The sequence below is a fragment of the Mustela nigripes genome, chromosome 8, assembly GCF_022355385.1.
Source record: "Mustela nigripes isolate SB6536 chromosome 8, MUSNIG.SB6536, whole genome shotgun sequence".
In the NCBI taxonomy this organism is placed as follows: Eukaryota; Metazoa; Chordata; class Mammalia; order Carnivora; family Mustelidae; genus Mustela; species Mustela nigripes.
Genome location: NC_081564.1, coordinates 35,025,186 through 35,036,811, shown reverse-complemented (window position 1 = coordinate 35,036,811; position 11,626 = coordinate 35,025,186). Strand labels below are relative to the sequence as shown.

General features: G+C 36.6%; 1 protein-coding gene across 13 annotated transcripts in view; it reads left to right on the top strand.

Moving 5' to 3' along the window:
- Positions 1-11,626, top strand: part of PTPRM (protein tyrosine phosphatase receptor type M) — a 777,671-nt gene that overhangs the window by 313,186 nt on the left and 452,859 nt on the right. For all 13 annotated transcript variants that reach the window (XM_059409214.1, XM_059409213.1, XM_059409212.1 and 10 more), the window contains exon 4: positions 1,469-1,547. In XM_059409214.1, the coding sequence (XP_059265197.1) occupies positions 1,469-1,547 (79 nt within the window). The remainder of the gene's footprint in view (positions 1-1,468; positions 1,548-11,626) is intronic.

Sequence of the window (11,626 nt, the reverse complement as noted above, 5' to 3'; positions counted from 1 at the left end):
AGATTGTTTTTCAGAGTCCATAGTCTCTCATGATTCACCTCCCCTTCCAATTTCCCCCAACTCCCTTCTCCTCTCTATCTCCCCATGTCCTCCATGCTATTTGTTATGCTCCACAAATAAGTGAAACCATATGATAATTGATTCTCTCTGCTTGACTTATTTCACTCAGTATCATCTCTTCCAGTCCCGTCTATGTTGCTACAAAAGTTGGGTATTCATTCTTTCTGATGGAGGCATAATACTCCATAGTGTATGTGGACCACATTTTCCTTATCCATTCATCCGTTGAAGGGCATCTTAGTTCTTTCCACAGTGTATAGGTTTTTATAGGCATAAAACATTTCATTTGTCCGAGAGTGCGGTTGCTGTGTTGTTTTAAGACTTAGCAAGTTTATGTCACATGAGCCACTGTCTCCTTGGTGATGCAGGTATACATAAATGGAGATTAAAATAATGTCATGTGGGCCTTTTTAATAATAGCCCAATAAGAGACAACTTTAGACAATCATGTTGAGAACACTGATAACTTCTAACTGCTTCTATTTTTCTCCTTTGACCTCAATTTCTCTGAAGTGGCTTTATGATCTCAAAAACATCATTCACTTTGAGAACTTCAGAACACGTTGCCCTTCTTTTCCTGCCTTACTTTTCCCGTGATTGGGCACTTGTTAAAAACCTCTTGATTTTACCACCGTAAAGAGATTTTTACATCATTCTCCTCTTAATTCATATCATTGCCATTGGAGTTTCAGCAGCCATAGCATCTTTATATTACTGATATTGTGTCTTCCTTAGAATCTCTGTCCTACGAGAGGAGCCTCTGTAGCCTGGTCACAGCTGATGTTTATAGCTAGAGGTCCCAGTACTCCTCCTCTTCATGGCCATGGCCACATTCACCTCAGGGTCTTTGCACATGCCGAGGAAGTCTTACTCTCTTTCCTCATTCATAATCAGCTGTTAGGAGAAATGCAAACTCCTCACTGTTGGTCCTTTTGGTATATGTTATTCTAGTAGCTTTTACTTTTCTTTCATAGCCCTTACTTAGTTTGTTCATTTTAGTTGTATAAAACCCAAGGCCACATGGTTCAGCATGTCATAGAATCCCCTCAAAGGAGTTGACCAGAAAATTTATTGTCTTAAAGCTATTTAAATCTCCATATCATCTCTGGTAAGTGACTTTAAGCCTCTGTCTTCCAAATATCAGGTCTGGTATCACACCTCCTTATAAGGTGAATCTTAAGCTAGGATACTGTCTGACCTACCCCTTCCCATTAACCTCTCTGAAAACTGGATTGGGATCTTTTCTATCTTTGTCATTGTAGAACCAGGAGCATTGACTGGCAGATATTAGGCACTCTTGTTGGAAACATGAATGAATGAATGAACAGACTATACATCTTATATGTAGGACACACTGGGTAAAACTGACAAAGTGAGTGAATGATGGAAATCTTTCTTCATTTTCCAGGTGATTTTTGAAGTGATAACTTCTGGACATCAAGGCTACCTCGCTATTGATGAAGTGAAGGTGTTAGGACATCCATGCAGTAAGTTGCCTCAACTCTTACACAGTTGGGTCCACCACTGGGGAGATATCTATGTTACAGATTAAGAAAATACACTGAAACCTGGGGAGAAGTTATCCTGCTGGAAGAGTGCCCCAGCAATTCTTTAGGTATTGCTTTGTTAGCCCAGAAGTCCAAAAACATCTATTTTGTGTGTCATTCATTGTATGTAATTGAGCGTCTCTAAAATGAAGATTAGGAATGGGAACTAATGGCCTGCTTTTGTATAATCAAACAGTCTTGCAATGATCTGTGGATTTCCCTTTTAAACAAAAGCACAGGTTAAACCTTGAGAATTTATGCATTTTGCTCCTAAATTCAGTGTATTACTGGCATACTTTCAAAGAATAGGACCCCAAACAGGACTGGGATGCGTCAAATACAAGATATGTACCTGAACCACTTAGGGACCCCAGAAATGGCCCGATCTTCATCTTTTAAAAATTAATACCTCAATAATTCCAAGGGGTGATAAACATTCACTTTTCTTTTGGCTGTTCATTATGAATAGCTCTTAACAGGCTGTCCTATTTGTATCTGAACCATTGCCATTAAATCAAAATAAAATATTGCATGTAAGCCTGTCCCATTTCTCCCCTGCATCTCCTGGAGCTGCCACTGGGGAGCTTCAAGCGGAAAACTTTGTACAGAAAGTGGATTGGTGGCAAATAGAATCATGGGGAACACTGGTGATCTAGGCTCTAATAATGGGTGGGAACCAAAAGGGAGACTCTAGCCAGAACCACGGTGACTGCTATGCCAGAGGAGCCATCCATGGGGGTAGGGGTGCTGAAACCTGCTCTCTAGCCACCTGACCTTTGCCATCTGCCAGAACTTTTGTCACCACCCCTGTACGTGTGCCTCCTCAGCCTTAGGCTCAAGACCCCGAGTGGGATTATCAGGGTTGCCAAGCTGGATCATGTGCTCCTTCCCTTGCTAGCAATCAGGGTCATCTAGGAAAGTGCACGGTGGCTTTTTCGCCTTCTCTTCTGGGAGCCAGGCCAAGACTTTTACCAAAAAAATACAAAGGGGCATTTCCTAACCCCAGAATAGTGCTTTGAGAGCTGAGCCACCAAAATGCTGTAAATGTCTGTGTAGGCATGTGTGTGCATGCGTGTGTGCATGTGTATAACTGTGCTTTTTCCCCTTAATCACTGTGTGGCTCATAAAAAGAAAGTATGGTTTGCCTTTTATAAATTCTAATGATTAGTATCCAACTGTACAAATTACTCTGTTTTTTTTTTTTTTCCTCCGCTTAGCATTATGTTTTTTAGGTCAATCCATGATATTCTATCATAAGAATATACTATATTTTTCTATTCTTCCACGAATATTTTTCTCCCAGTTGTGCTTTAGGACAAACATGGCTGCAGTGGACAGCCCGATGTGCATGCTGTGGGGTGCAGTGTACAAGAATCTCAGCAGGGTGTATTCTTAGAAGCAGGATGGCTGGGATGTAGGGTAGAAACACTTTTAGTTTTACAAGATGCTGCCAAATTGCTATGAAAAGTGTCTGAACCAGTTTATATTCCCACCAGTGGTGCATGGGAGCTTTATTTTCCCTATATCCTTGCCCAAAATTGATATTGTCAGACTTTAAATCTTTGGCCGGGTGAGAGATGACAGCTGCTTTATTTTTAGGGTTCCTGGGATTAAAGAGAGACTGGCTGGTTCTTACGTTCCCGATTTCCACTGATGGTCCCTACCCCAGTTCCTGAGAAAGCAGTTATACCTACAATGGTATTAAAGATACAAACATTTGCAGGACTGTCTCTGCTTTTATTGCCTGGATTGAAGGGATCATGAGCTCATTCCATGTTGTAGTTACGGAGAGCCCTTTGTGGTCATTATCTGAGGAAGGTATCATGGCACAGTCCTCTGATCTCATCCAGAGGGATTTGGCCCTCTCGGGGATCCTTATCTGGTGCTCAGAGCTCGCCACAACACCCGAGTTCAACACTGCAATCGTCTTTTTCCTAACTGAGGCATGTGTTACTTCTGTAACACACTGTGAGAATTTATCCCTCTTTTTTTTTTGAAAAGGCAGGAAAACGAACTATGCTGTACCTAATTGGAACAGCAGGGCAAATTTAGGAAGCAGAATATAATTACCTGAGCTGGAACTTGGCCAAATTCTCAGAGTAATAGGCTTGGGCTTGGAAAAATGCCGGGGATCTTCTAATGTGCTTAAGTGATCCCTCCTTGGATTCACCTCTTACCAAGAGGTTAAAGAGAATAGAGGAAATTGCATGCCTACTATGTGCTGAGTGCTCCCCGTTACTCAGAGCATCCTTCACCCCAAGGTGGATGTTTCTCCTGCCCTGTTGCAGAGGAATGGATGAGGCCACATTGGCAGGGGTCCGTCTTGTTCTCCAGCCTGGGTTTGTTCTCCATCTGGCCATCTGCCAACAAAAGAACTCCGGATGTGTGGGTCCTCCCATTCCACAGGATCTGAGTCGTTGTCTTCAGAAAGATGCAGACTTAATTTAATGCTTGTCCTTCTGTCTGAGCCTCTCGAAATGTGTGTTCTGCAGTTGTGTTCATTCCTTCCCAACTCAGCTGCTTGTAGCCGTAGAAATGGTGTTTATGGTCTCTCCTTTGGAGAATACCGGTGCTAATACCTAATTGGCTTTGCAAACCGCTGTTAAGAGACACAGAATTGCAAAACAGGCTCTGTACCAGGGTGATGTATGATATACCAGCACTTTGAACTGTAAGCTTTAAATGGTTTTGATGATGGCCCTTCTGTAGTTATTTTTTCCCTGAATCTCTAAGTTTATGGGGAAAAGATGCAAATAAAGATTTTAAAGAAGGCAATAGTTTGGTCTTAAAATGTAAAGCTTTGCAGGTAATATTTTAGGGGATTTCCCAGAAAGATTTCTAAATAATAATCAATTATTTTGAAATCGTGATGGTCATTAGATTTAAATCATAAGGGAGCATTAGTGTTTCAGAGCTAAAACTGTGCTTTCCGAAAAGATGCAAAACTGGTGAACTTTATTTACTTCACTCTAAAGGCTCCTGTTTGGATTCATAGATGTTTATGAGTAGGCATTTCAACATTTTTTTAAAAGTACTTGTTCTGTTAAGAGTATACAGTTGCTCATAAAATTGATTTTAATGTAGTGACAATAAAATGCAGGATCAGCATGAAATGTGGATATTGGCTGTGCAGAATCAGCAGCTCGATGGCTTAAGTTCACTTCTAATGAACACAGATAATTTTTGTATTTGGTATGCGCACTAAAAATATATCTTGAATTTTGTTCAATAATGCTAGTATAGTAAGAGAACCTGAAGAAGCATTTTTATCAGCTTCATAATGTTGTCTCCTATTTTTAAGTAGGTTATAAGCTATGCATATATGGGTATTTCTGCTATTACCTTGTAAGGCTGGCATATATTTTTATATCTTATAAACCATGCAGCGTTTTAACAGGTTTATTGATATATAATTCACATATCATACAGCTTACCCACCCACCTAAAGTGAACAATTCAGTGTTTTTAATATAGTCACAGAGTTCTGTAACCATCACCGCAAGCCACTTTAAAATATTTTCATCACCCCAGAAAGAAACCCTGCCCCCACTGTTAGGTCAATTCTCCATTCCCTTGGCCTCTGTCGTAGGCAATTACTAGTCTACTTTCTGTCTCTATAGATTGGCTTGCTTTCTCATAGTGCATTTAAGTGGAATCCATGGTCTTTTCTGTTTTCTTTCCCTGAGCACAGCATCTCATGGTTCATCCATGTTCTAGAGGGTTTCAGTACTTCATTCTTTCTCAAAGCTTGAGAAACAGTCCATGGTTTGGTATGCCGCATGTTCTTTACATGTTCATCAACTGATGGATGTTTGGGTCGTTTCTAATTTGAGGCTATTGGGAATGACACTGTGATGAACGTTTCTATTACGGGCTTTTGTGTAGACATTTGTTTTCAATTCTTTTGGATACGTACTTAGGAGGAGGATTGGTGGGTTGCAGAACAACTCTGTGTTTAGCATTTGAGGTAAGAGTGACATTGTTTATTAAATTGGTTTCACCATTTTACATTCTCAGGGGCAGTGGACTCTTGCTAATATTTGTCATTTGTCTTTTTTTTTTTTCCTACCTCAGTGACTTCAGAGTGGCACTTCTTTGTGATTTTGATTCCCTAATGGTAAATTATGTTAAGCATCTTTTTGTCTGTTTATTGGCCACTTATATACCTTTTGAAAGAAATGACTTTAGATTTTTCCCCATTTCTTTCTTTTTTTTTTAAAGATTTTATTTATTTATTTGACAGGCAGAGATCACAAGTAGGCAGAGAGGCAGGCAGAGAGAGAGAGGAGGAAGCAGGCTCCCCACTGAGCAGAGAGCCCGACGTGGGGCTCGATCCCAGGACCCTGGGATCATGACATACCTCACTGTAAAAATTTCAGGCATCAGCACATTTGTTTTAATATACATATATTATGAAATGATTACCACAGTAGGTTCAGCTAGCAACTGTCTTTTCATTATAGATACAATAAAAAGAAAGAAAAGGAAAACACATGTTCTCCTTGTGATGAGAACCCATAGGATTTAGGATTTACTCTCTTAACAACATTGGTATATATTACACAGCGAGGATAGCTATAGTCATCATGTTTGTATGTTACATTCCTAGTATTTATTTGTAACTTGAAGATTGTTCCTTTTGACCACCTTCCTCCCCCTCCTCTCCTTGTAACCTTTCCCTTCTAGTGACTACAAGTCTGATCGCATGAGTTTGTTTTCCTGTTTGATTCATTTTAGTTTCCATATGTAAATGAAATCATACAGTATTTGTCTTTCTCTGTCTGATTTATTTCATTTGGTAATGCCCTTGAGGCCATTGTTGTCACAAATGATAGAATTTCCTTGTTTTTTTAATGACTGAATAATATTCCATTGTATGTAACATACTTCTTTATCCAACTTCTTTTTCCACTCATCAACTGATAGAAATTTAAGTTGTTTCCATGTCTTGGCTCTTGTAAATAATGCTGCTATGAACATGGGGGTGCGGATATCTGTTCCAGTTAGTGTTTTTAGTATGTTTGGTTAAATTGATAGAAGCAAAATTGCTGGGTCATATGGTAGTTCTATTTTTAATGTTTTTGAGGATCCTCCATACTGTTTTCCATAATGGCTACACCAATTTACATTCTCATCAGCAACACATAAGGGTTACCTTTTCTCCACATCTATACTGGTATTTGTTACTTCTTACGCTTTTGATGATGGTCATTATAACAGGTAGGAGGCAATATCTTTTTGTGGTTTTAATTTGCATTTCTCTAAGGACTAGTGATATTGAGCATCTTTTGTTTTCCTGTACCTATGGATCTTTTATGTATCTATTTTGGAGAAATGTCTATTCAGGTCCTTTGTCCATTTTTTAATTAGGTTATTTCTTTTTTTTTTTTTTTTTTTTTTTATTTTTATAAGTTTTTTTTTTGGTTTTTTTTTCCTTTTTTTATTAGGTTTTTTTTTTTTTTTTTTTTTTTGCTATTAAGTTGTATGAGCTTTTTGTATATTTTGGATATAAATACTCATCATATATATGGTTTACATATATTTTTCCCATTCTCTAATGTTGTCATTTCACTTTGTTGATAGCTTATTTTGCTGTGCAGAAGTTTTTAGTTTGATGTAGTGCCACTTGTTTATTTTTTATTCTTCCCTTGTGCTTTAGGTGTCAAATCCAAAAGGCTATTACTAAGACCCATGCCAAGGAGCTGTATTCCTTAGTTTCCTTTTGGGAGTTTTATGGTTTTATGTCTCATATTTAAGGCTTTAATCCATTTCAAGCTAATTTCTGTGTATGGGGTAAGATATGGGTCAAATTTCATCCTTACATATGGGAATATCCACTTATCCCAGTTCCATTATTGAGAAGACTGTCTTCTTTTGAGTTGAGTATTCTTGACTTCCATTTTAAAAATTAGTTGACTCTGTGTGCGGGGGTATATTTCTGGGCTCTCTGTTCTGTTCCATTCATCTGTTTGTCCATTTTTATGCCAGTACCATGCCATTTTGATGACTATAGATTTATACTGTAGCTTGAAATCAGGAAGTGTGATGTCTCCTGCTTTGCTTTTCTTTCTCAGGATTTTTCTGGATATTCAGGGTCTTCCTGAGGTTCCATATAAGTTTTAGGAGTGTCTTTTCTACTTTTGTTTAAAAAAAAAAAGTGCTTTTGGAATCTCAGTAAGAATTGCATTGAATCTATAGATGGCTTTTGGTAGTATTACATTTTAAAAATATTAATTCTTGAGGTGCCTGGTCAGTTAAGCATCTGCCTTCAGCTGAGGTTATGATCCCAGGGTCCCAGGATTGAGCTTCTCCCTATTCCTCTGACCCTCCCCCTGCTCATGCTCTCACTCACTCTCTCACTCAAATGAATAAATAGAAAGTCTTCAAAAAATAATAAAATATTAAAAATATTCGTTCAAACCATGAAAGTGGACTACCTTGCCATTTATTTGTTTCTTCTTCTTCTTCTTCTTCTTCTTCTTCTTCTTCTTCTTCTTATTATTATTATGTAATGTTAGTCACCATACAGTACACCATTGGTTTTTGATGTAGTGTTCCGTGATTCATTGTTTGCATACAACACGGAGTGCTCCATGTGATGGATGCCCTCTTTAATATCCATCACCCATCACCCAACCCCCTTCCCTCTAAAACACCTGTTTGTTTCCTGGTGTCCATAGTCTCTCATGGTTTGTCTCCCTCTCCAATTTCCCCCTCTTCATTTTTACCTTCCTTCTCCTAATGTCCTCTGTGCTATTTTTTATGTTCCACAAATAAGTGAAACCATATGATAATTGACTTTCTCTGTTTGACCTATTTCACTCAGCATAACCTCCTCCAGTCCCGTCCATGTTGAGGCAAAAAGTTGGTATTCATACTTTCTGATGGCTATGTAATATTCCACTGTTTATATGGACCACATCTTCCTATATCTTTGTCTTTGTGTCCTCTAAAATCTTTTTTCATCAATATCTTGCAGTTTTCAGTGTAGAGATCTTTCATCTCCTTAGCTAAATTTGATCCCAAGTATTGTATTGTTTTGAAGCTGTTGTAAATGAGATTGATTGCTTTCACTCTTTTTCAGAAAATTCATTGTCTGTGTATAAAAACACTACTCAATTTTATATGTTAATTTTGTATTCTGAGACTTTACTGAACTCATTGATGTAACACATTAATGGTTGAGTCTTTAGTTTTTTTTTCTATATAAAGTTATGTTATCTGTAAGTAGAGATAGTTTTCTTTCTTTCTAATTCTGATAATTTTTATTTCTTTTTCTTGTGTGATTGCCCTAGCTAAGACTTCTTAAACTATGTTGAATAGGAGTGCTGAAAATGGCAATCATGTCTTGTTCTAATCTTAGAAAAAAAGCTTTCAGTATTTCACCATTCAGTGTGCTATTATTTGTGGGCTTCTCTATGTGACCTTTATTGTGCTGAGATATGGATCTTCTATGTGTAATTTTTTCAGAATAGGTATCCTGAATGGATAATGAATTCTGTCCAATGCCTTTTCTGTATCTATTGAGATGCTCATATGTGTCTTAATGTGATATATTCATATTGATTGATTTGCCTATGTTTAAACCATCCTTGCCTCCCAGGAATAAATTCCACTTGATCAAGCTGTATGATCCTCTTAATGTGCTGCTGAAGTGGTTTGTTAATATTTTATTGAGAATATATATCATTTTGTATAATAATATAAATATAAATAAATATATATAAATTTAAATAAATTTATATAAATAAATATATAATACTTAATTGAGAAATTTTGCATTCTTGAGGGATGTTTGTAATTGTTTTGTTTTATTTCATTTTGTTTTGTTTTTAGTTTTCTAATTTTAGTATAGGATAATGCTGGACTCAAAGAATGAGTTTGGGACAATTTCTTCCTCTTTAATTTTGTAGAAGTCTGAGAAGGATCAGTGTTAATTCTTCTTTAAATGTTTGCTAAAATTCAGTGGTGAAGCCATCTAGTGTTGGGTTTTTCTTTGTTGAGAGACTTTTGGTTACTGATTCATCTCCTTACTCATAATTGGCCTATTCAGATTTTCTATTTCTATCTAAATTAGTCTTGGTAAGCTGTATGTTTCCACGAATTTTTCCATTTCTTCTAGTTTTTTTTTTTTTTGTTTTGTTTTTTTTTTTTGCCTAAAGTTGTTCTTAGCAGCCTCCTATGACCCTTTGAATTTCTGTGCTATCAGTTGTAATGTCTCCTATTCTCTCTTTTTAATTTGGTTAGTCTACCTGTGGATTTGTCAGTTTTGTTAATCTTTTGAAAGAACCAACTCTGGGGTGCCTGGGTGGCTCAGTGGGTTAAAGCCTCTGCCTTCGGCTCAGGTCATGATCTCAGGGTCCTGGGATTGAGCCCCATATCGGGCTCTCTGCTTAGCAAGGAGGCTGCTTCCCCCTCTCTCTCTGCCTACTTATGATCTCTCTCTGTCAAATAAATAAATAAAACCTTTAAAAAAAAAAAAAAAAAAGAAAAAGAAAGAAAGAACCAGCTCTTAGTTTAGCTAATCTTTTCTAACGTTTTCTGTTCTTTGTTTTTGTTTTTTTTTTCTACTCTAATCTTTGTCGTTTCCTTTCTTCTGCTAACTTTGGGCTCAATTTGTTTTTCTTTTCTACTTCTTTAAGATGTAGAGTTAGGTTGTATATTTAGGATCTTTTTTGCTTCTTCAGTAGACATATAGTGTTATGAAGTCCTCTCTTAGAACTGTTTTTGCCGCATCCTACAAGTTCTTTTTGTGTTTTGTGTTTCCATTTTTGTTTATCTGAAGGAATATTTTCTTCTCTTTAATGCATTCTTTGATTCTTTTTTTTTTTTTTTTTAGGAGAGAATAGTTTAATTTTCATGTATTCATGAATTTTCCAGTTTTCTCTTATTGATTTCCAGTTTCACACTGTGGTAGTCAGAAAAGATTCTTGGTACTATTTCAATCTTCTTAAATTTGCTAAGACTTGTTTTGTGGCCTAACATATGGTCCATCCTAGAAAATATTCCATGTGTGCTTAAGAAGAATGTATTACTCAGCTGTTGTTGGATAGAATTTTTTTTATGTTTGTTAGGTCCATTTGGTCTATACTGTTGTTCAGGTCTGCTGTTTCCATAATGATTCTCCCTCCATATGCTCTGTCCATTTTTGAGAGTGGGATATTAAAATCCCCAACTGTTGTGTTACTGTTTATTTATCCTTTTATTTCTAGAAATTTTTGCTTTTGTATGTTGGTGCTTTACCATTGTGTGCATATATATTCTTGTTACATCAGTTGTTATATCTCCTTGTTGTATTAGGCCCCTCTGTCATTACATAATGACTTTTTCTCTTTGTATCATTTTTAAGGTCTATTTTGTCTAAGTATAGACATGAACTTTTCTTTCTTTCTTTCTTTCTTCTTCTTTTTTTTTTTTTTTTTGGCTTATCATTTGCTTGAAATGTCTTTTTCCAATCCCTTCACTCTCATCCTATGTGTGTCTTTAAGGCGAAAGTGCTTCTCTTGTAGGCAGCACATTGTTGGATCTTGGTTTTGCTTTTTATCCATTCAGACATTCTGTGTCTTTTAATCCATTTCTATTTAAGGTAACTATTGACAGGAAAGGACTCACTGTTTCCATTTTGTTTATTTCTTTCTAGTTGCTTTGTAGATCTGTTTTTCCTTGTTTCTGATTCTGGTGACTTTTTTTGTGTGTTTTGATGTTTTCGGTTTCAATATGCTTTGACTTCTTTGTCTTTTTCTTTCATGAAATTACCACAACATTTTTCTATATAATTCCCATAAAGCTTACATGAAGTAAACTTATAGTGCCTGATTTTAAACTGATAACGACTTAACTTTGATAGCATTTGGAAGCTTTGAACTTTTACTTCTCTTCCTCACACTTTAGGTTATTACCAAATAGGTTCTTTTGCTGTAATTTATGTGTTTTTTATATTGTGTAACTAACAACAGGTCATTCTATTTATAGTTATTTTTACTATGTTCTTTTTAAAATAACTTTTAGAGTTGTAAATG